Below are 26,047 nucleotides of genomic sequence, written 5' to 3' on the forward strand. Positions count from 1 at the left end.
GAGTCTAGACTGTACTGTCTTCCAGTACCTTTTCCTTAACAGTTTCTGGGGAGAAAAACTTCTGCAGACTCTTTTTGCAAGTTGCATTGGACAAATTTATGTGTAAGAATAACCCTCCTCCTGCCCTCAACACTAACCATCAGCAAGACTTTGTAATATTTGACAGGATGCTTTTTTCAGCCTTGGACATTGCTAAAGGCCTAAAGAGAAAGGAAAGGATCTTCATGAGGGAGGACCTTTTCTTTAAGGGAACCTATCGTAAGAGATGGGACTGGCCTAGTTTAACAAGGCCATTAGCTATCGTTATAGGGACAACAGAATTCATGCTAAATATTCTGATGCCTTGATAGCCTTCTTGTATATTCAGATGGTTAAGAAAAATATAAATAATTTAGGAATACTTTAATGCTAGAATTTTCCCAGTGATGCTATATAATGAATCAAAGACCATAATTTCAGAAGAGTCAAAATTTCAGGTGACCCAGAGGTCGATGGAAGATGCAGCTTATTACTGTGGATGTTTTTTGAGAATTGTCAAAAATTTCATAAGATTTGTACAATTAGAAATTCAGTTCACCGAACATTTATTAGTGGAGAGTCCTAACGGAACCTGTTGTAAAGGAGTTTAGGCTTAGGGGTTTACATAGAGCATGAAGGATGTAATAGAAGGACAGCCTAATTGCCATGATGGGGTATCCATAATATATTAAAAGAACCAGAGGAAGGGCTTCAGCACATGGGGTGGATCCTCCAAAGAGTATGTCTGGAAATCATGGGCAAGGGTCACACAGAAGATGGTGGAGAGGGCTTGCAGTCTGTACCTCTGGAAGGCATGTCTACCTGGACAATGTGCGAGATCCACTAACGTATAATGAACACTTGAAAATGGTTGTATGGGGTGTCATTTTAAAGTATTTAGTATTAGGAAGTAGTTTTTCAAAATGTATGATATTTATGGAATGAACTCAGATATATTGAGTTAAATTGTCTTTCTGTGTTTTTGATTCCACAGTCCATGCTGTAACACTGTTCCTAAATATCTTTGGATGCCTTGCTTGGTTTTGTGTTGAGCCTGGTAGAGGGGTTGATTTCGGACTGAGTATCCTGTGGTTCATGCTTTTTACTCCTTGTTCATTTGTCTGTTGGTACAGACCACTTTATGGAGCTTTCAGGTAAAATTTCAAATGTCATCTTTTGTAATTATGAAATGAATGTTATAGTAGATCTTAAGTGTAATAAAAATGTGACTCCTTTTCATTGTTAGGAGCTCTTTGACTCTACTTTGCCACATTCAGAAAAGAAAAATTCAACATAAAAGTTGCTGGAATAGAAAAGAAATTTTTTGCAATAGAAACATATAGGTAAAAGCTTGATATTTGTGAAAATATTCTATTGTGTGTGAGAAACTAACTTCCAAGAATATTTTGACTACACTTTTTCTTTTTTTACTGAAATGTAAAGTTAACTATTAAAACCTTTTAATTTTGAATGGTCGTTAAGGTAACTGTGAGTGATAATTAATGTAATGCAGTTTCATCTCTGCAGGTTTATGATTAGTGATTTAGTTATTTTCCATGCCAATTCATTTGCATTTTCCAAAAAAAAGGCAATGTATGGGGTAATGTTGTTCAGATAGTAAGAATAACAGCCATAATATCTTCACAAGTGTTATTTAGAAGTAATTTATGGCAATCCTGTATGGTTATATAAACTTAAGTAATAGTTAAGTGCTTTCCTGTGTCATTTCATTTTAATTTTAATCAAATCTAATCGATTTACAAGTGTATGCCATACTTTTCCTTTATTTTCCTTAGGGTAGCTTTACTGAAACAAAAATAAATGTCTTACTTTAGTCCTTGGCTAATATAATATTTGCTGTATGTTAGAAAATTTAAGAGGCTAGTGTACAATTTTTGTCAACAGAGAAATACAAAACACAAAATTGTCAAGAGGCTATAATGACATTTTTTCTTTTTAAAAAATCTTGTTTGTTGGTGTTCATTTTTCTTTTATATAGAAATCTGCCTTACTTTACAATTAAAAAAAATACTAATACACTTAACCATGAACAACTAAATAACAGATTCAGTTTTCTAATCCTTACAATTGTATAAACTTATTTTTACTTGGTTGTCTTTAATGTTTATGTATCTTACCCTTTTTTATAATTAGCTTGAATTTTTCCATGTTGAACCTAAAATGGAAGGAAAAGGAGAGGCAAGGTTGTAGGAAAGGTGTGCTGGGTAATAAAAAAGTATATTGGACAGAGATGGGGTAAAATGAAGAAAGTGAATAGAAAGAGGTAGGAGGAAGAGGAAGAAGGATGTAAGGAAAGAGTATTGTGAAGCTAGAGAAAGAGGACCTGTCACAAAGAAGCTTAGGCTATCTTATTTATTTTTAAACAGTTGGTTAAGGAGAATAGCAGCCAGAGAATTATAAGTATATATTTTATACTTGAATATGAGCTAGGACTTTCTAGTCCAGACTCACTTTACAGGTATTTATCTTGGAATCTCATCCATTTTCTTGTACCTTGTTCTGTTGAATCTACTTAAATGCATTAGGATTCACACACCTGAATTTGATATGTAGCCTAATTTGCCATTTGAAATAAAGATATTGGGGACAGGAATTTTACCCTAGCAATGTCAGTTTTTAACTGAACCCTGACCATAGCTTTTTAGTGATCACTGGCAATCTCCTTCCCTTCTGCCTGCCTTCCCCTGACTTTAAAAAGTGTCAGTATAATTCATAACATACCTTGAAGAAGTTAATTAGCTAAGCTTCACTTTTTAGACTTCTAGGGTAAAGAGAAGAATATTTTATGGAGAAGCTTAAGCAGATGTTATTAGCATACCTCTTGAGAGGGTAACTTTGGCATTTCCTTACCCAAGGGACAAACTTTGAGTTTCCTTAAACCTGCTTCACTAATTAAGTGCTCTTGGGAATTCTTAGCAGTTATAAAACTATTAATACTTGAGTTTAGATAGAGACGCAGCCTGGGGTAGTCAGCAGAGCACTGAATTTGGAGTTAGGAAACCTGGCTTGGAATTGTAGCTCTGTTATTCACTACCTGTCATCAACCAATAGACAAGTTACTTAACTATTCTAGGGTTCTTTTTTTTCCCTTAAATCTGTGGGCTAAATTTAATCAAAGGCCCTATGAATCCTGTGATCACTAGTTAAACATTTAATGACAGATATGAGATATGATCTCTTAAAGACTATAGAAATCCTAAAGCAGATAAATTAGTGATTACTTGTATTTTTTTTAAAAGGTAAGGGATCTTGAATCTAGGTACCCTGATGCTACACTTTTCTTGCCTTCACAAATTTACGATAAAGTTGATTGAACATTTAAAGTATTTGGTAGATAATTGGTGTTATGGTATGTAGTAGGTTTATGTTTACTGAATTGGAGTCATGCTGTTGGGTGACCATAAAGTAACAATTCCTCACATTTACGTGAGGAAATCCAAGAACCCAGAGAGAGAAAGCATGGTAGAGAGGGAATATTTGAAGTTCACCTGAGCCAGAAACATGTGATAGTATCACATACTACCATGATCTGGACAGAAAGGAAATTGATCAGTTTGGGAAACAGATCATGAGCTTAGTATGGTGATATGATATAGTAGTCATGGACAATTTCACAGTCACCTAGATATCTGTTGGAGCTCTCTCTGCCCAACTGGCTTACTTAATTCTTCAGAAGGTGATGAAACCAGCCATGGGGATGGCTATGTTTATTCTTAACAATAAAAAGGAAAAGGTTGCAAGGGTGGAAATGATGAGAATGTTGTGGAGAACTGATCATCATTAGAATTTGTGATGAAGAAGGTGAGGAAAGTGTAGTCTGGCAGGCACCCTATATTTTAGGGGACCACATTTCAAAGGCATTAAAATTCTAGAGGGGAAGTCAGTCCATTAGGGAAAGAAAGCTCTCATGAATGAAATTCTGAAGAAACAGAAAATAATTGTGATGAGGAAGAAAAGGGGGAGGATTTTTAAAAATCAGTTGGGTTATATAAGAACTAATTAAAAATGGTTATAAGATGTACAGAATGTAGATAACTAATGCAGAGGCCTGGCATAATCCAATGAAAACAGTATCAGGAGTGTTAAAGCTCAGAATGAGCTGTGGCTGATAAGGAACATTAAAGCCAACCACAAAAATCTCTTTAACTATACTCTCAAAAAGAGGAAGGTAAAAAAAAAAAGCAGAGGAACATGAACTAAGAGAGATGGGATAATGGTAGCAAGAGGTGGAGAGAGAGCAGAGGTGATCTATACTTACTGTGCGAAAGCAGTGATCATGGGATTGGAAGATAGAACAAAAATGACCAAGAGAGCACCTAACTGGCTTTGATTTAGTTAACCAGGCTTAGATGAACTACAACCACAGTTTTTGAAAGAACTCACAGATAAAATTGCTGAGCCACTTTCAGTGGTCTTTGTAAAGTCACGTAAAATGAAACAGATCATGTTACATAAAAATCAGTGAGGGAACAGGGGATAGAGTTTGTCTTGGAGAAGAGCAGACCCAAGGGAACATGCTAGCTGTTTCACGTGAAGCATTTGAAGGACTTTCGTGTAGATGAGAGATTAGGGTGCAAGTTGCAAAGAGGCACATTTAGACTTTATATAAGGGTGATGGTCCTAGAGCCATCCTAAAGTGGAAAGAGCTGCTGCCTTGGGAAGTTGTTGGTCCCTAAGGTGTTGATGGAGGTGGATTTTTAAAAAAGGAGGTGAGTACCAGACCCGGATATTATGGAGTGGATTCCTGTTTTAGTATGAGATAGACTAGATGGCTTTTGAGGTCCCTTCCAACTCAGGTTCTCTGTTGTATGCCTATGGTATGATCAACTATTCTGAAATAGCCAAACTATACGTTTTTATAGAGTATTTAGAATATTGGCAAGAAAATCCAAGGTAATTATGGCAGTCAGGTCCTAATGTAGTACCTCCTACATTCTAAGCACTTAGTACATCTTGAAATGTTTGAAAAATTTCCTCAAAAGATTGCATAAATGTATTGCCTTTTTGTTAATGAGAAATGTAATAATGCCTGATCCATGATGATGTCTTTTATGACACTGAGCTTTAATATACCTTAAATGCTTATTTTTTGTAAAATTTTACAGATAGCATTAGAATGGCAACATTTTTAAACTTGAAAACCAATTGAGTTTTTTCACATCATTCCTATTGATACTTGCTTTCTTAATCAATGTCAAACCTGTTTTCCCCGGCATTTTATCTGCCTTTGTCCACCTTAATTTGTATTATAATAATAAATGTGGTACCATCTTCTAGTTCTCTCTCTTCTGAATTTTAACCTCATCATTGTAAAATGCTAATTCGCTTTTAAATTAGTCTTTGGTTAGTGTTTTTAATGTTCTTGTCATACTTTGGTAGAGTACAGAAAATCTGAAAGATGGTTTTCTCTTTATTGAATTGATTCTGCTGGCATTCAATAAGAATATGAGAATTTATCCTTTAATAGTTAAATGATTTATGATTTCTTCAGCTTCAGCGTCCCTTCTATGATGTAGGTCCTAATCCCTCCGTGCATTTGTTCATTGCACCATCCTTTGCTGTCTTTTAATTTCCCTGACCAAAAAAAGAAATTAATTATCAACATTCTGATGATCGTTGTGGAACTGGCTGAAAAGTGAGGGAAGTGAATTGAGAACAGGCATGATGAACTGGGAGAACAGTGAGGGATTGGGAGTCAGGATCAGGTTCAAGAGAGTTGAAGGAACTAGCCTGTTTTTAGAGAGATAAATTTCCAAGTTCAGAAAATTTTACAGAGCTCATAGATCATAAATTTAGAGCCTGTGACCTCCAGGCTCTTCTAGTCTAGGGGTATCAAACTCAGGTCTCTGAATGAAGCAGATTAAAATGAAATTTGGAAATACTTAACAAGATAAATAAAAATACTATTTAACATTAGTGTATGGTTTTTAAAGTCAGTGTGTAGCCTGTAGGGATCTGTTTCTATTTGAGTTTGAGGGAACTGAGGCCTAGAGAAATTTAAGCATTTGCCCAAGGCCACAAAGGTAGTAAATAGTAAACACAGAATTTGAACCCAGATTCTCTCTAAATCCAGCACTCTTTCCATTCACTGTACACAGGGTTGTCATGTAGGAACAAGAATAGCTGGAAGTTCTTTAGACTTTAAAAACATTTTATTACCCCATTTTGCAGAAGAGGAAACTAAGGCTAGAGAGAGATTAAGTGACTTACCCGTTTTCACCCTGCTGTTAAGTAGAGGAGGTAGGTTACTATGAATCCAGGTCTTGCCTGACTTCACCTCTAGAATGTTTGCCTCCTACACCACACTGCTTCTCCTGAGGTATTCCAGAATTGTAGGGCTTGACAATGTCTTTCATTTGTTCTGGAAGCTTCAGTTTTTCTACATTTGCCTTTAGGATACACACTCCTCTATTTGGCTTTTTAAAGCCCCCACAGTTTGGCTCCCACCCATCTTTCTAAAGGCCATGTGCCTACTGTTCTTGGCAGATGCTATTCTTTTCCAGCCTCCATGTTTTCGTAAAGATCATCCATCTCCCCAAACCTCCACTATTCTTCTTCCTTACCTTTATTTCTTGGAAAGAGTAGCTCCCTTTCCAGAAGCCTTTCCTGATTCTCCTAGTTGTGTATATCTCCTGCCCACCCATCACGTTTTATATATGTCTTCAGTCTGTTTATTTGTGAACATGTGGTATTCATGTAATTTAGTGATTTCTTTAGTAAATTTTTTTTAGTAAATTAGTAATTCCTTTAGTGAAATGTAAGCTCCCTATAGGCAGGGGCTAGTTTAGTTCTGTATTTGTTTTTCCTTTTTTTTTTCTTTTGGTGAGACATCTGGGGGTCACATAGCTAGTAAGTGTCAAGTGTCTGAGGCCAGATTTGAACTCAGGTCCTCCTGACTCCAAGGCCAGAGCTCTATCCACTTCGCCACCTAGCTGCCCCTAGTTCTGTATTTGTATTCCCAGTGCCTAGCGCACTGCCTTGGTACAAAGAAGACATTTTATACTTTCTAAACTTGTTTATTTACTGAGAAGAACACTGATTTTGCTGCTGTAGTCATAATACACTCTGTCCTTACTTAATTGCTTTTGTGACTGTGGGCAAGTCCCTTAAAGTTTTTGAGCCTCAGTTTCCTAAATAATGCTCCTTCCCACATCAAAAGATACTTGTGCTGATGAGTATAGTACTAATCTCTATAAAGTACTTTGGAAACCACAAGCCTATATAAATGGGGGAGCTAGGTGGTGAAGTAAATAGAGTTATGGGCCTGGAGGCAGGAAGACTCATCTTCTGAGTTCGGATCTGGCCTCAGACACTTACGAACTGTGTTACCATGGGCAAGTCACTTAACCCTATTTGCCTCAGTTTCCTCATCTGTCAAATGAGATGGAGAAGGAAATGGCAAACTACTCCAGTATCTTTGTCAAGAAAGCCACAGTGGAGTCATAAAGAGTTGGACACGACTGAAGTGATTGAACAACAACAAAATATAAATCAGAAGTGCTTTTACAAGGATACATTACCCTCTAGGGCCTGTGATTTATGTGTGTGAACACTCCCATCACTGAGATCAATCTGAAACCCTTAAGTGCCTAGGTAGAAAGACTTCATGAGTTGTGATAAAAACTTAATACTTGGTAGCCAGTGTTTTGGCGATAAGTTTATCCTAATTAGCAATCCTTAGGAGGTGGGCCATCATCAGACCTATTTTCAAAGCCTTTACTCTGTCATCTTGGTGGAGGGCCTTGCTTGAGTTTGTGTTTCTTTGGCATAGCCTTGAGTGGGATTATAGTGGAGGGTAAAAATTTATGTGTAATGATTATCCACCTCAAAAAAACCTTACCATTTTGAGTTTTTTGGGGTTTTTTGGCCAACACTAGTAGATGTAATTTAATTGGATGTTAAATTTAACTTTATTCTTCTTTCATCTGTCTAAAGAAAGTTAATTTCACTTGTATTGAAGACATGTTAAGTAGATATGTATTAAGTAGAGCTGTATGCATAAAATGCCTATTGAATGTTGTTCAGTAATTTCTGTTGCAATTTACTCTAATAATTTGGCATTTTACATTTGAGTTTCCCGTTGTACTTTGAGTCTATTCTCATTCATAAACAGGCTTGATTCTATCCCCTGTTGTTGCCTGATAGAGGTGTAGGGTTAGAAGGGAAAGAGGGATTGTTATTCCTGTAGTTTATGCTGTTAATTTTTTTAAATAGGCAAACCCCTACTATAGTTAACAAATTTAGTCAGTTCTTAACCTTCGGTCCATGAACTTGTTTTTATTTTTTTAAGGCAATTGGGGTTAAATGACTTGCCCAGGGTCACACAGCTAATAAGTATCAAGTGTTTGGTCTGAGGCCGGATTTGAACTCAGGTCCTCCTGACTTCAGGGCCGGTGCTCTATCCACTGTGCCACCTAGCTGCCCTCATGAACTTGGTTTTTTAAAAAAATAATAATCTAGATAACTGTATCTCAGTATAATTGGTTTCCTTTGTAATTCTTTGTGTTTTATTTTATGCATTTTCATGTATTTAAATATGTTGTAAGAAATGGTGTATTAATCTTTACCAAATTGTGAAAAGACTCTGTGACACACAAAAAAAGTTAAGAAACCCCTGCATGAAGCTGATCATTTATATCCTTTGTGTGAATTAGTCTGATCATTGGCTCTCCTAATAGCTAAATAAAATCAATTACTTTTAAGGTTTGGTTTTGCTGGGTTTGAAGAGAGAAAAAGGAAGGATAATTTAGGAGTACTGAGAGAGGCCTCTGGGTTAAAAGTCACAGTTCCAAGCCCCTGGACAACTAGAAATCAGAGCAACGTGTCATTTCTTACCCTATTTCAGAAACTGTTCTTGTACAGAAAAATCATACCAAAATTTGAGAAAGGCTTAACAGTTTGTTATTAAGAAGCATATCTCTCTCTTTATTAAGTGCAGGGGACATCTGCTTAATTAACCTCATCTCCTGCTCAGTCTCATGCCATAAGTTTTTGAAGTCCTTCTGACTGTTGTGTGAAGCATATGCTCTTACTCTTCTGTTGATCTGCAATCTGATTGGTTTTCCTTTTCTGTGTTGTTACTTTTTTGTTAAAAAATAAGGCATTTAGTATCAGAATCTTTGTTATCCTAGATTTATCCAGGCTATATTTTCCCTGCTTCTATTAAAGATCATTTTGACAAAAATAATTCCAAATTTGAGAGAATTCTATAAATTGTATTTAACTATCACTGCTTAACTTTGAATAGCTAGGCAAAGTTGATTTCTTTTAAGTAGTAATGTGACATATGTTGATTACACCTGGTTAGAATAGTGGGCAAAGAATATAAAAAGTAAAATAAAATCCTCTCAGCCTAAATGGAAAGACAGAAGTGGTAGAAAAAGATGATGTATTTTAAAGCTTTATTGCATTTGGGTACCATGGTTATTCACCTGTTTGTTTATTCAAGGAATAATTCTTAATTAAGGACTGCTGTAAACAGAGCACTAAGTCTTTGCTCTTTAGGAGTTTATATGCAAGGAAGGGACATAGATGTACATAGATATCTAAAGGACAAAGGGTTTTGTAATGACTGCCATAAGAGGAAAAATCACTTCTAGCTGAGGGTGGGGAGGACCAGGGTCAGAAAAAAGTTCTTGAAGAAGGTTCCATTAGAAGTAGGCCTTGAAGAATAGATGTGATTTTGAAGTAGGAGTGCCAGCGCCTGAGGAGATCAAGAAAAACCTCTTGAATGCAGTGACCCTGACATTGAACTTTGAAGGATGCTAGGGCTCGTAAGAGGTGTGAGCAAAGAGGAGAGCATGCCAAGCAGAAGGGATAACCTGTGCAAAAGCACATGGGTGGGAGATGAAATGTGCAGAAGGAACGTTGAATTGGCCACTTTGGCAGCAACTTTGAGACTGACAGGAGACTGCTGAGTTATTAGCTTAGAGCCTTAGGAGGACTGGAACCAGATTTTCATCAGCTTTAAATGCCAGAGGATTTTCTGTTTTGTCTTAGAAACAATAGAAAGCCCTGAAGTGTCTTGAGTTAGGAGAGTGACATAGTCAGATCTGTGCTTTGGGAATATTGATTTTGCAGCTGTGTTGAGGATGAGTTGTAGAGTGGAAGGATTAGACATAGTAGACCAGTTAGACTTGCAGTAGTCCAGATGAGAGGGTGCTATGGCCGTGTGAATAGAGAGAGACTGGTGGGAGAGATGTTCTGGAGGTATATGTGTGGTAAGAGTAGAGAGCTGAGGATAAAGCCAAGATTGGGGAACTTGAGTGACTGAAAGAATAGTGGTATCCTTTGAACGGAAGTAGAGAAGGTAAGGAGAGAGGCAGGTTTAAGAGGAAAAATGATTTCTATTTTGGACCTGTTGAGTTGGGAGATGTCTTTGGTATGTCCAGGTGAAATTGTCTAGCAGGCATTTGGACATCTGTGACTGAACTTTGAAAGAGAGAGATGGGAAGGGATGATTGTATGGATTCGAGAGTTATTTGTTTAGAGATAATAGTTGAACCCATGGGAAGCTGTTGAGTTTATCATAATAGAGCACAGAGGGAAATGAAAGCCCCAATACTGAGCCTTCTTGTTACACCCAAGCATAGGGAAGAAGTAGCTAATGGATCTTGCAGAGGAGACTGAAAAGGATCTGTCCAACTAGAGAGAGTCACATAAGATAAAATCTAGTTATAACCGGAAAGAGTCAGTGGGAATGAAAAAAAAAGGAGAAAGCTAAGAATCTTAGGCTATTTTGGAGGTCAAACGAATAATTATTAATACTTTTGAATTTTGGAGGTTCCATGGGATCTTTTTGCATTTCAGCCATCCAAATAAATCTTTGCTTTGCTCCAGAGATGAAAGGTCCTTGCTGAGATAGTGTGTACACGCCATTCAGAGTTGGGGCTAGTTGATGTGCAGTTCAAACTGGCATAGTTCAAATTAAACAATTTATTGGATTTGGAGGACAGAGGAAAGCAAAGGGAGGATCAGATAGCTTCAAATTTTTAAGATTTGGGTAACGGGAAAAGGAAGTTAAGAGGAATAACTGTTTAGCAGGGAAGACGATGATTTTGGTTTTGGACGTAGTGAATTTGAATTGCTGGCAAGACCTTTAAGTAAAGATGGCCAACAAGCATTTGGAAATTGGGGGTAAGAGTGCAGGAGACTGGAAAAGATTTAAAACAGCTGCTGTAGACAGTGTAATAAGACTCATTAGAAATGATTGAAAAGGTTGAAGATCAGCATTGAGAATTGATCGGAGGTTACGTTAACCTATGTAGGGAGCTAAGTAAAGCCAGATGGGGACCAACTGGGGCAAAAGGAATAGTTGAAAGGATTACAAGTTGTGATGAGGAATAAGAGCAGTTTTAGTAGTGTGCAAAAGAGGGAAAGAGAAAGAAAGAAGGTTTTGGTCAGACAAGGCTGCCAGGTGGTCCAGTGGAGAGAATGCTGGGCTAGATGGCAAGAATAGCTGGGTGACCTTGGGCAAGTCATTTAATCTCTGTTGTACTCGGAGATCTTTAAAGTCCCTCCCAGCTGTAAATCTTTGATCTTGTGCTCAAAATTCAAAACCATAAATGTGAAGCAATTTCTACTGATGAGAGAGGTCTGGGGTGTGACTGTACTGCTGATTGTCAAGAGTGCCGAAAACAGACTAAACAATGTTTTATTTGATTATCCTTACTTCAGTTAATGTACTAAGAAATAATCATGCTAACTTTATGGGTTTTATGTGATTAGGAAAAAACAAAACAAAACAGAACTCTAACCTTGTGCCCTGAGATTGTTTGACCTGCAGTAAAACTTTATCACTGCTTTTTAAAAACAAGGTTTTATTGTACTTAGGTAATAAGAAAACTGAGGCAAACAGAGGTTAAGTGATTTATCCTGGGTCACACAGTAGTAAGTGTCTGAGGCTGGATTGAATTGAACTGGGGTCTTTCTAACTCTAGACCTGGTACTCCAACCACCATGGTATTCTTGGTGCTTTAATGCTTAGCAAAGGCATGCCTTTAATGTTTATCTTGTCATATAAAATGGTGAAGTGAATTTCTGTGAGCTAGTGAGATTTACTTTTATGCCTTGAGAGTTTAAGTATGACATTTGTATAAAGTATATAAACCAGTAGCCATGAAGTAGGGTAGAATGTGACAGAGGTAAAGAAGTGGTCACTTTGAGGTAACTGGTGAGTGCCTGAGCTGGGTTTTGAAGGAAGAGAAGGATTTCAGCAGGTCTCTAGATGAGAAAGGGGAATGTATTACAGACATGGGGAACAGCTTGGAGGTGAGAAAATACAGTATGGCTAAAACATAAGACGAGGATAGTGATATGAAAGGTAAATTAGGAGACAGATTATGATTATACTAGACTAAGGAGTTGGGATTTGATCCTGTAGACTACAGTTTCAAACTTTTAAGTTCTCAATTCCATACCTACTTTTTTTTTTTTTAATCAGAGGACTTTGCCTCCTATTTTACTGAGAAGACTAAAGGCATCGGGTGTGAGCTCCTTCATCTCCCCTCTTCCATACTTTAAATCTTGTCTCCCTTTTTTCTTACTCTCAAGTCTGAGTGAATAAGATGGTCCGCTCCTTTCCAAAGTGAACCTATCCATCCCATTCCTTCTATATGCTCTGGGATATTCTTTTGGTTATCCTCTTTCTTTCTCCCTCATCTTCATTCACATTCCTCAGCATCTACAAACATGCTCAGCTCTCTTTATCTTATTTAAAAAACAAAACCAAACCAACTCTGACCCTGCTATTTCTATAAACCATTATCCTGTCTTTGTGTATCCTCAGCTGCTAGTATCTACCCCCTTACATTACCTTCTGTTTATTTTGTATATACTTACTTATATGTGGGGATGTTAAGGTAAGTGTTGGGGTTTACTGTATGCATTTATCACAGTGCTTGGCAGAGATGAATGCTTAATAAATGCTTATTAATTACTTGTCTTTTTTTTTTTAAGCTTTTTGGTAAGGCGATCAGGGTTAAGTGACTTGCCCAGGGTCACACAATTAGTGAGTGTTACATGTCTGAGGCCAGATTTGAACTCAGGTTCTCCTGACTCTAAGGCCAGAGCTCTATTCTCTGTGCCATCTACCTGCCCTACTTGTCTGTCTGGATAGAATATAAATTCCTTGAGGGCAAGGACAATTTCATTGTGGTCTTTTATTCCTATAGCCTAGCACATAGTACAGTAGGGGCTTAGTGTTTGTTGATTGATCCCTTTCATTTACTGCTAATCTATGTCTATTTATATTGTCTTCCTTTCCTGCGCCACTGATTTTTAAAACCCTTGCAGTGTTGCATCCATCCCTACCATGCTTAATTGTTATCTGAAGGTCAGTAGAGAACTCTGCTGTCAAATCCAATAGTCGTTTTTCAGTTCTTACTCTTTGACCTTTCTGCAACATTTGAGCATCATCTTTATAATTTTTGTCTCCCTTGGCTTCCATGGCACTGTTCCTGACCTGTCTTGCCCAGTCTGTCTCTTCTTGGTCTTCTTTTCTACTTTTTTCTCCTCCTCCCTCTAAATATGGAAGAACCTCCCTGCCAAGGTTTGTTTCTTAACACTCTCTTCTCTCTTGATATTTTCCCCAATCTCATTCACCTCCTATAGCTTCTATTTATTTTTGAATTTTGAATATTTTTCCCAATTACATGTAAAAACAATTTATAACCTTCATTTTTAACAATTTTAACAGTTTTGAATTCCAAATTCCCCCCTCCTTCCCTTATTGCAAAGACAAGCAATCTGATAGGTTGTACATGTATAGTCATACAAAAACATTTCCATGTTAGTCATGTTGTGAAAGAAAACATGGACAAAAGAAAAATAAAGTAAAAAAAACCCAAACCAGTATGCTTCAACCTGCATTCAGATTCTATCAATTCTTTTTCTGGAGATGGATAGCATTTTTTATCATAGGGCCTTCAGAATCATCTTGGATTTTTGTGTTGCTGAGAATGGCTCGGTTCTTCATAGTTGCTGCTCGTACAGTATTGCTGTTACTGTGTACAGTGTTTTCCTGGTTCTGCGCACTTCATTTTGTTTCAGTTCATGTAAGTCTTTCCAGGTTTTTCTGGAAGCATACTGCTCTTCATTTCTTGTAGCGCTATTCAGCCATTCCCCAGTTGATGGGTATCTCCTTGATTTACAATTCCTTGCCACCACAGAAAGAGTTACTATAAGTATTTTTTACATATAGCTTCTTTTCGTTGGGTCTCTCTCCACCTGCCCCCCCCCCCACTTTGAATGCAGACCTAATAATGGTATTACTGAGTCAAAGGGTAGGCACAGTCTTATACCCTTTTGGGCATAGTTCCTAACTTTTCGTTTCTCCATCTACCCTGTAGGGGCGCTCCCCCCCCCCCAATTGAGCTCTAGTTGTACACTTTTAGTTGCTTTTTAGAGATAGCATGATATCATGATGCGACATGTAGGTGGATATCATGATATCATGCCAAGTTTCTTATAATAGGTTTCCTAATGACTGGTTTGCTCATCTTCCTTTGTCCCTCCAATCCATCATTCACACTTCTACCAAAAATAATATTCTTAATTGTATGAATAGGTCACTTCCCTATTCAGAAAACTTCATTAGATCCTCTATCATATCCTAAATAAAATACCCAGACAACCTGGCAGTTGAGGTCATTTACTATGACAATTGTAAACTTCATATTGTTGATGTTATAATTATTGTTTGATACTATATTCAGAGGTCTCTATCTATTTGCCCATTCTATTCCTCATGCCTGGAGTAGGCTTCTCCCCATATCTCTGCCTGTGGAAATCTTCTTCAAGACCTAGCTCAGGTCTTACCTTTTCTGATTCCCTCAATTGTTATTTCTTCTTTTTCAAATCTCTCATTCTATTTGGCCTCTTCTATGTATTTAATCTCTTTTGTATTTTATTCTTCTTGTATTTTCTATGTATTTACTCTTAAATTTCCCATGTGTTTGTGGTTCATGAATTATATTCTAAAGTGTGTGATAGTTATTTATATACTTGGTTCTTCACCTCTACCAGATTGTAAGCTCCTTGATGACAGGAATGTCATTTTTTGTTGTTGTCCTCACGGTGCTCACATGTAATAAATACTGAGTAAAAGTTTGTAAAAATAATGTGAAAACTCCAATTACTGCTATTGAATGTTTAGACAATATCATTTAAATTTATACTACTTTAAACACTTTTTATATGTGGATGTCAGATCTTCCTGGTTTTTGTTAGAAAGTATCATTTTCTGAAAATGTGGAATCATAGAGCCTATGGATCTATTTCTGTAATGTTACAGTTCTTTGGAATAAGTTATTTGTCATAGGTCACTATGTTCTTAAGGGGGGAGGTACCAAAAGATAAACATCAATTTATATATTTATTCACTAAAAAAACTTCCTAAATTGGTCTGATCTCAGAAACTTTAAAAAAAGCTTTTCACAAGTTTTCCTCAACTATATATGCACAAATACAAAATAATTGTCTTTTCCCCCCTCTTCAGTGGTAGGTATTTAAGTGGCTCTTTGGGTCTGAGATCCTTGTTTACTCCTGTTAGTTTTAATGTTACATTGTAATAAGTATCAAGTATATTGAGAAAAAAATTTTTTTTTCCCTTTTCCTTCAGGAGTGATAGTTCCTTCAGATTCTTTGTATTCTTCTTTGTGTATATTTGTCAGTTTGCTGTACATGTACTTCAGGCTGCTGGATTTCAGAGCTGGGGCAATTGGTAAGTTATTTAACTTTATTTTTGTTAGTTTTCATGGTCTTAGCATATTCATACAATATTTTAGATTTCAGAGATATAAAGATAAGGAATTTTGTGCTATGTTGTAAAAATGTACAAATGGTTTTTCATTCTCAACTTTTTTTTTAACTTGGTTTAGCAAAATATTGTTGAAAGATTACATTTGGGCTAAGTCGTTGTTTTGAAGATTATATTCATGCAGTTATTTTAAAAGTAGATTGAACATGAAGTTTAAAAACCAATTTGTTTTCTGCAGGTTGTAATAAAATTTTAAATCTATAAAGCAAATCTCTAGCATCAATTTCTTCTCTGTGCACTTGGCCTGTTCTGCCTTTTCTTCTCTACTTCATCTTTTGAGATAACATAGCACCTGTGGGTCTGTGAGGATGATGAGGTAGTGGAGCCTGAACTCAAGGTACCACAATTGTTGTTTGGAAGAGATGCCCTCACAGTTGCCAGTAGAGATGTCTGCCATCTCACATTGATTTATTGTTGTTTCTTCTGCCTTAGTCCTAGTTATGTCTTCTGTCCTTCCTTAATTTGGCTGCAATTTTATTTTATCCTGCACTGCTTCTCAGTGTTTTGTGATACAATCATAAGATCATAATCTTTTTGATTATTTCACCCTCTATTTGTTAGGGAATAGTGACTGGACCTGTGAATTCACTGATCTAGGGAATTCCCGGTTAAGGAAATTCCTTCTACAATGCCAGTCATCACCTTCTCTTCACCTTAATGATCTTAAGAGTCACCTAGAGCAGAGGTGTCAAACATGTCCCCTTTCCAAATCAGTATGTGGCCCACAGGGATCCTTATATAGGGTTTAGTGGTCTTCCTTTCTATTTGACTTGGACACTACTGACCTAGAGCCTTGGAAGGCTAAATGACTTCCCCAAGGACACAGGTATGTGTCCGGTATGTAGGGTGGGGTATAATGGGTGGGCCTGCTTCATGCCTTTACCTTGTTAGTTTAGGTTTGGTGTTGGAATGAGGCACTCATTTCATCATTCAACAGATAACAAAAAGAGATTTATTTAGTCATAATGTAGAAAAGATATTCAGTAGGATTACAGCAGCACTTAGCTTAGGTAAACCAGGGCCCTGTCACCTTTGTTTGGAAATGTGTCTGGTCACATACATGGTGGTAGCTCAAATGGTATTGGTATACCTGCCAAGTCTGAAGGGTCCCAATTCCATGTAGAAGGCCTTTTCAAAAGGCCCATAGGTAAACAGGAAGCCACTTCAGTATGGTCACAGGTATTAGGAAAGAATTGCAAGGGCCAGTTTGAGCCTTAGTGGGCTGGCCACACGCCCCCGGCGTGACAACTAAGCAGGATTAAAGACAGTTTTGTCACCTTTCAAGGAAAAACTTGTCTAATCATGTAGGGTTAGGTAGTAGTCCTATCATATGGAACTTAAACCCATTTTTTTCTTTCTTTTTTAAATTTTAAAAAATTTTCCCTAATTACACGTAAAAACAATTGGGAGGGGAGCAATTCGAGTTAAATGACTTGCCCGAAGTTACACAGCTAGTAAGTATCTGAGGCTAGATTTGAACTGAGGTCCTCCTGACCCCATGGGTGGTGTTCTACCCACTGCGCCATCTAGCTGCCCTCTAAAAATAATTTTTAACATTCATTTTAAAAAAATTTTGAGATCCAAATTCTCTTCCTTCCTCTGTCCCTTCCCTCTCCTGAGAGGGTAAGCAGCTTGATGTGGTCGAAGACAGGTTTTGGGGACTTCAAGTCTAGCTATGCTTCATTATCTTTTGTGTTTCTTTTGAGTAAGTAAAAAAAGATGAAAGATTTTTTCCTCAACACAGGTTATGTAAGTTCAGTTATTTGTTATGGTTTGATGCAATACAGAAAAGTTCATATCTTGTCTACTTCAGGGCTGATGCATGCTCCATTTGTGAGTACAGTGTAGGTACAATATACATAGTCCCTGCTTGATCAACGTATAATGAATGACCTGAACATTTCTGCTCTATGTGCCCAGCTGTCCTTTTTATGCCAGTTGAGATGGCTTGGAGAGTTAGTGATTAAGGGAAGAAGCATCTTCTCTTGTGTAAGTGTGGATTCCTAGAAATTAGCATATTACTTGTGCCCATGTGTCTACACCTACTCTCTGAACTTCATGCCAGAAAAATTATTACTACCATGGGAAAGATGATATCACAGAATTGAAAAAGATCTCTTAGCCACCATCTCTTCTGACCTGTACATAAATAAGCATCCCCTCTAAACAGCCCCAAATGACCACCTAGCCATTGTTTAAAGATTTCTCGTGAAGGAGAGCTGTCTGCCCCCAAACGGATTGTTTTTGAGGTCTTTCCAAAGTTGAACTTCTGTGATTCTGCTTCTCTGTAACTTCCATCCATTGTTGCTCTGGGGCCAAGCAAAACAAGTCTAAAGGGCAGACTGGGGTTAGGAATCTTCATGAATTCAAATCCAGCCTCAGACACTTCCTAGCTGTGTGACCCCTGGCAAGCCTCTTCACCCTGGTTCCTTCATTTTCCTTATCTGTAAAATGATCTGGAGAAGGAAATGGCAACCCACTCCAGTATCTCTGCCAAGAACACCCCACATGGGGTCATGAGAATCAGACCTTACTGAAATGACGCAGTAACAGCAAAAAACAAGTCTAAAGCCTCTTCCATAGGACAGCCCTTTAAGGTGCTTGAAGACAGCTGTCAAGTATTTTAAAGGGCTGTCATATGATCATATTAGCACTTGAGGAAAATTACTTTGGCAGCAGTGTGTAAGATAGATTGGGGAGAGTTCTGAGGCAGGAAGACCAATTTAAGAGTCTATTTTAGTAATCTAGGTAAGAGGTGATGAAGACCTGAACACAGGTTGTATAGCTGTGTAAATGGAAGTAAGTGGGATGTAAGAGAGATTGTGAAGGTAGAAATGGCAAAGATTAACAACTGATTGGATATATGGAGTGAGGGAGAACAGTGAGTCCAAGATAATGCTGAAGTGATGAACTTCAGACTCCAGACGATTGTGAGGCCTTTGACAGGGATAGGGAAGTTTGGAAAAGGGGAGAGTTTAGGGGAGAAAGATGATGAGTTCAGTTTTATACATTTGGAGTTTAAGGTATCTCTGGGGTACCCATTTTGAAATGTCTAGTAGGCCAGTGGCGATGTGTGATAGAAGCTCAAAGGAGAAATGGGGCTGGGGCTGTAGATCTTGGAGTCATCTGCTTAGACATGTTAACCCATGGGGATTAAAGAGGTTACTGAGAGCGAGAGTGTGAGAGAGATAGGCAAAGAGGGCTCAGGACAGAGCCTTAGGGAATATGATGCGTGCAGTGTGCCAGCAAAGGAGACTGAAGAGGAACAGCCAGGCACATAGGCAGCACGTCAGGGAAGAGCAGCGTCACAAGAGTCTGAGAAGAGCGGGGCCAGCCTCGGAGGAGCGGTGGGCAGTGTAGCAGAGAGGCTGAGAAGCATGAGGAGTGAGAAAAGACCATTAGATCTGACAGGCAAGAAGAGATTATTGGTATGTAAGTGGTCAAAGGATATGAACAAATTGTTCTCAAAAAAAGGAATTGCGGGGCAGTGAGGTGGCACAGTGGATAGAGCTCTGGCCTTGGAGTCAAGAGGACCTGAGTTCAAATCCAGCTTCAACACATATAACACTCACTAGCTGTGTGACTCTGGGCAAGTCACATAACCCCAATTGCCTTGCAAAAAAAAAAAAAAAGGAATTGCAAACTGTTACTAACTGTATTGTTTGTACATATTTGTCTGTTGTCTCCCCTGTGAGACCATGAGTTCCTGGAGGGTAGGGACTGTTTTTTTCCCTCTTTTTCTATCCCTAGCATTTGACTCCTGGCACATGCATATAAGTGCTTAACATATGTTCATTGACTTGCTAACCATTTGAAAGAATATTCCGAGTCACTAATATTAAGAGAAATCAAAATAAAACATGACCCTAATACTTCATACCCAGCAAACTGGCAAAGATGACAAAAGGTGAATGTTATGGGCTAGGATACTGGTGGTGATAAGTAATCATAAGTTTGGTGTTTTTTTGTTTGTTTGTTTGTTTTTTGTTTTTCTTTATGTTAGGGTTAAGTGACTTGCCCAGAGTCACACAGCTAGTAAGTGCTATGTGTCTGAGGCTGGATTTGAAGGCAGGTCCTCCTGAATCCAGGGCCAGTGCTCTGTCTACTGCGCCCCCTAGCTGCCCTTGAGTAAGCATAAGTTAATTCCTGACCTCCACACTTCCCCAGGACTGTTGTAAGCAAGGAAGTTGTGATATAAACCTGGGGGAGTTTGGGATTAGATTGATCTAGGACCCAGTCATGCATGCTTTTGTGCTAGAAGAGTATAAAAGCAATTTTTAGGTTTTTGTTTGGCAGATCCTCGGACCTGGAAGAACCTCCTTGTGGGCAGCTTTTATTTTATTTGTTTTTATCTTCTTGAATTGCTTTTATTTGCCATGGGATCTGCTTCTAAGTGAGGGCATTGGGGTATTGGAATATATTTTTAGTAAAAATACTTTCCACTTAAACTCAGCTCTTAGTGATCTTTTGTACCAGATGCAGAATGGTGACCTAGATAATGGAATAGTTATTGCTGGAGGGATTGTGGAAGGGCAGGCACATGATTGCATTGTTGATAAAATTGTGACTTGGCACACCCATTCTTGAAAGTAATTTGGAATTATGCAAATAAAGTTACCTACCCATATCCATTGACCAAAAGATTCCACTCTTGGGCATGTACCCTCAGGGGGGTATTGACAAAAAGGCTCCATGTCTGCCAAAATTTTTGTAGCAAAAACCTGGTAACAAAGCATGTATACATTTATTGGAGAATGGCTAAATGAAGGGTGGTACATAAATGTAATAGAATATTACTGTGGTATGAGAAATGATGAAGAGGAGAAAATACAGAGGAGCATGGAAACATGAATGAACTTATACAAAATGCAAAGTAAAGCCAGGAAAACTAAATACACAGTGACCACAATGACCACAGTGACAACAGTGATGTAAATGGAAAGAACAACAACTGTAAGCCAACTTGTTTTGCAAAGGAGCAGGGTTGGGAAGCCCATGAGTGTGGCACGTTGTATAGAATGTCCTGGTTTTTTTTCTATTTATTGATCAGTTGTGCTGAATTTTTTTTTCTCTTTTTCTTTTTAAATTCTGGATGATTCCTAAGAAGGTACAGATAAAGTAATGCAGGGGCAAATCTGGATGATTTCCCAAAAGCTATCAAGAAAGATATTATCAAGAAACAGATTATCGAGAAAAATCTGTTTTTAAAGAAAGATCACTGGTAACTTCGAGGAGAATAATTTCAGTAGAATGATGGACTCAGATGCTAAAATTAGGAAGGATTGGGGGGTGAATGAGAGGAGAAGGAGGTAGAGGCAGTGAGTGTAGACAGTTTTTTCAGTTCAGTTTGAGAAAGGGAAAGGAGATCTAGGACAGTAGCTTGGGGGGGGTGTGGTAGCATCTAGTGAAGGTTTTTTGAGGCTAGGGACACTTTGGAATGTTTGAAGACAATAGTTAATAAACCAGTTGATAAGGAGAGGTTGAAGATTCAGGAGAGAGAAGGGCGATTGTTAATGGGAAGGATAATAAGGATGTCTCTTTGTCAGAGACTGGGGGAAAGGAAAAAGTATCAGTGGCTTTTAAGATGAAGGAGAATGGGAGAAGATGGAGTTCATTTGAACAGCCTCAATTTTTCCCTTAAAGTAAGAGGGAAGGTCCTCACCTGAGAGAGTAGGAGTAGAGGGCTTGAGGGAAAAGGGGTGAGATGAGGGAATCAAATAGGACTGCATTGTGACAGAGCCCAGTTGATATTGAATAACAATTTGTTAAGTATCCAGTCAGCACATGAGGCTCCTTTTACTACTTTATTCCACAGCTCCTGAGTAGTGGTGGAGGAGGTGAATGGTGGGAATAATCTAGGCTGAGATTTGGCAAGAGAAGGATAGAGATAGAACAGAGATGCATGAGGGATTCATTAGGCCAGTGTAGAGTTATCATGGCCAAGCCTTAGGGTGACTTTGGAGAGGGAAGTCAGAGCACCTTGAAGTGGAACTACCCACTGCTTTAGGGGTAGGCAGGCTGAAGCTGGAAGAAGGGGATCTCTGCTTAGGCTTCTCTTTCTGAATTAGTGTGAAGGGATCTCTTTAGAATACAGCAGATAATTATAGGGAGGATTGAGCAGGGGTCAGGGTGAGGACATGACATAACATTATAATTTGCAGGGTCAGATTTAGAGTAATCCTTCATTTATTAAAACTTAACTATATGCAGTCTACAGTAAAAAAAATCTTAAAAATTATTAGTGCCCCTTTATTAATACACTCATTTGAGAATTGAATACACCATGCAGATGTTAGTGATGTCATAATCTAAGAGAAGTGCTTTTTATCTGATTATCAAATATGAAATTAGAGTATTACTAAAAATACAGAAATTCCCTTCTTAGCATTTGTCATGGGTGTAAATTATTTTGCTTTCTAGGGGGCACATAATAATAATGCTGCTGGTGTAACATGTCATATGTTATATCATCTATTGTCTCCCCCCCCCCCAAATAGTAACTGACTTTAGAGTGCAGATTTTAACCTCAGGTGTTAGGATATTTGGCATTAACAGTTGTTAGAAAAGTTCCTGTGCCTGTGATTAAGTGAATAGAACTTAAATAATTAGGTGTTCAATAAATGTTGGTTAAGTGAATGAAATCAACCTAGCAGTTTGGCTTATGTAACTGTTCAGTAGCCCTTTCTGTGGCAAGACTCATCGTGATGTTTTTTTCTTCATGGCAGCAGGTCCGATTACCTTGAAAATATTTTCCTTTATTTTCTAAAAGTATTTTCTAAAACATATGCTTACCTGTAACCATATTTTTGTACTTGAATTTGTGGTAATTTATATGTGAAGTTATCTTTTATTAATTTATTTTAAACTTTAATACTGAAACTTAAATAGAAAATAAGAAAAGAAAAAGCATTGCCATGCGCACAGCAGAACATGAGAGGATTCAAATTATATAACAATAAATTTCCATTTCAAGAAAGCCTACATAATAAATACTAACTTTGTATATTCTGAGCTGTCCATCTTTTTTTTTTTGCTTCCATGTAGGTTTTATTTTGTTCTCTTCTGTGCACATGAAGTTATCTTTTATCAACTGTTGCAGAAACTCCTTAAATCTTTTTAAAAACTTCATTCTAAGTAGAACCTGGTCATTTGTCATTGAGGAAAAGGAAATTTTAAATAAATTTAACCATAAAGTAATTTTTGGCTAAATGTACTATTAGGAAATCCTTAACAACCCAGAGATTTCTCATTATTTTCATGTAACAGAAGCACCTTCCCTCACATTAAAACACTATCTTGTGCCACTCAAGTCCTCCTCCAGTGCCTCATGTTGGCTTGGAAGTGACCTGAGCTTTTCAAAGGCAGTGCCAGTGGTATGACTTGTTAGTTCATGAAGAGAAACTTTTGGAGGTGCTTTTTCTTATATTTCTTATGAAGGTTTTGAGTTTGGGCTCAGTGAGCAACTCTGTGTGTTTGTCTAGAGTGGATTATTACCAAAATACTGTCCATCAATTGAGGAGGTTTTTGGACGTAACAATTCATGAAAAACAATCAACTAAGGCAGAGATGTCAGACGCTCTCTGTGGGTGGGAACTGCGGCCCACAACATTCATTAAAATGTAATTGGGTGCTATTTAACACAATAAAAAAAAAACACAGATAACATTACATTTTAAAACTAAGTCAATATGTCACCAGCAGGGATCCTTTTGTGTGGTTTAGTGGCCCCTATTTCTATTTGAGTTTGACACAAATAGGTGAAGGCACACAGAGATTGTGATTATAGCAATGGAAGAAATTCTCACTTTAGTGAGATCTGTGTTGCAGGTACATATCTTTTGAAGTATTTAGGCATAGGAGTATCTTAGAAAAAAAGTTTTATGAACATTTTAACACATTTGATATAATTATTATTATTAACATTTAGATACAAAACATGTAGCATGATCCATACAAAACAGATCGGATGTATTTGTTAAAACTTTATTTTTAATTTTTAATGGTCACTTCCATAAGACTTTGAGTTCCAAATTTTCTCCCCATCTCTGCCCTCACACCACCCCAAGAAGGCATGCAGTCTGATATAGGCTCTTCATATACATTAATATTGAACCTATTTTCAAATTGGTCATGTTGTAAAGAAGAATTAGAACCAATGGGAGAAACTACGAGAAAGAAGAAACAAAGAAAGATCAAATAATCTGCTTTGATCTGCATTCAACTCCATATTTCTTTTTCTGGATGTGGATAGCATTTTCCATCATGAGTCCTTTAGAATTGTCTTGTATCCTTGTGTTGCTGAGAGGAGATGAGTCTATCAAAGTTAGTCATCGCACATGGTAGCTGTTACTGTGTACAATGTTCTCCTGGTTCTGCTCACTTCACTCAGCATCAGACCATACAAGTCTTCCCAGGTTTTTCTGAAGTCTGCCTACTCATCATTTCTTATAGCACAATAGTATCCCATTACATTTCATATACCATAACTTGTTCAGCTGTTCTGCAGCTGATGGGTATTCCCTCAATTTCCAGTTCTTGGTCACCACAAAAAGAGCTGCTATAAATATTTGTGTACGTGTGGGTCCTTTTCCCATTTGTATGATCTCTTTGGGATACAGCCCTAGAAGTGCTATTGCTGGGTCAGAGGAGATCAGATGTATTTTAGAGAAATCTTAAACGATCCATGTTTTTTTTGAAAAATGAGGCATTTACCAGTATTGAAGTGTTCGCTTGTATTAACTTAAATGTCTGTTTCTCTTGTCTTTTTTGGTACAACTCAGTGGTTGGATTTCATCCTTAACTGGCCTCAACAAAAGTATTCCTGTTGGAATCATGATGATGGTCATAGCAGCACTTTTCACAGCATCTGCAGTCATCTCTCTAGTTATGTTTAAAAAGGTAAGATGAGTCCTATCACTTTAGATTTGTATATTGAACTGTTCTTTCACTTTTTGTACTTAACTTGGTAGGCAGCACATTGAGCTGTGTCAGCTCCTCATCCACCTACCCTCATTAAACAGTGGAATCTAGCCTGATGTACCGGGCTGACCTCTGTTTTCTGGGGCAATATTAGAGCCCAGGGAGCCACATTTTATTACTGCCTTCCTTTATGTTCAGATTGGAGGAAAAAGAGAGACTCTTTTGTTCTGCTCTAGTATGAGCCCTGCCTCCTGCTCCTCCCACCCCTCCTTCATGGTGATTTTCAAAGGCTGCTGTTGGACTGCCAAGTAATGGCAGCTAGGATAGTATGTGTGCACCTGGAAGGAACCTCACAAGCCGCCTTGTTCATGCCTCTCATTTTGTAGCTGAGGAAAATGAGGCCAGAAAGGTTAAATGATAGGCCTAAGGTCACACATTTAGTGTGGCGACCTGACGTCCTTGCTATATGTTGTCCATCCCTGGTCCGAATTATTTGGAAGAAATTATTCTGCTTTTGAATTATTTTCTGTAATGAAAAGGTTATTTGTGAATAAATATATCATGGTAGTAACTTGTTATTTATGGGAAATTTATTATGCATTCACTTATAAGGCAAAAAACCACTGGCTGATTTTTTGTTTTTTCACTTTGGCATTTTGTACGTTGGAATTTTTAAAAATTGAGCCACATGTTAGCTTTTTTTTGGAGGACAGTTGGAGTTAAGTGACTTGCCCAGGGTCACACAGCTGGTAAGTGTCAAGTGTTTGGTCTGAGGATTTGAACTAAGGTCCTCCTGATTCCAGGGCCGGTGCTCTGTCTACTGCTTCATCTAGCTGCCCTGCACATGTTAGCTTTTTTATTTGAAACATTGGGACAGTGAACAAATATTAGGAAAGCCTCTTTGGTATATGGGTATTGTTCCTACTTTTAAAAACCGAAGTTAGAAAAATCCATTTTCTCTCTCCATAAATTTGTTCTTGCCGTGGCTTCTTCCTATAATGCAGCCTTTTCTCCTCCCACCCCCATTTGTCCAGTTCAGAGACCCAACTCAAATTCCACTCTTTCATGAAGGCTTCGTCTCTTTTTAGTGATTGCTGCTTCATCAAGGTTTAGAAATGATCTCATGTCAATAAGGTACATATTTAGCATAGATAATCATCATAAGATTTCAGAGTTGGAATAGTAACTCTAACCATTTATGTAGCACTTTAAGTTTTGCCAAAGCACTTTCCTCACAGCAACTGTATGAGGTGTGGTACCAGTGTTATTCTC

General features: G+C 37.8%; 1 protein-coding gene across 2 annotated transcripts in view; it reads left to right on the forward strand.

Moving 5' to 3' along the window:
* SCAMP1 (secretory carrier membrane protein 1) overlaps positions 1 to 26,047 on the forward strand; it is a 118,811-nt gene that overhangs the window by 84,872 nt on the left and 7,892 nt on the right. For both annotated transcript variants that reach the window (XM_020998430.2, XM_020998431.2), the window contains 3 exons: positions 1,013 to 1,172; positions 15,659 to 15,760; positions 24,637 to 24,754. In XM_020998430.2, the coding sequence (XP_020854089.1) occupies positions 1,013 to 1,172; positions 15,659 to 15,760; positions 24,637 to 24,754 (380 nt within the window). The remainder of the gene's footprint in view (positions 1 to 1,012; positions 1,173 to 15,658; positions 15,761 to 24,636; positions 24,755 to 26,047) is intronic.

This window comes from Phascolarctos cinereus, unplaced genomic scaffold (assembly GCF_003287225.1).
Source record: "Phascolarctos cinereus isolate Bilbo 61053 unplaced genomic scaffold, phaCin_HiC Scaffold_4;HRSCAF=312, whole genome shotgun sequence".
NCBI lineage: Eukaryota > Metazoa > Chordata > Mammalia > Diprotodontia > Phascolarctidae > Phascolarctos > Phascolarctos cinereus.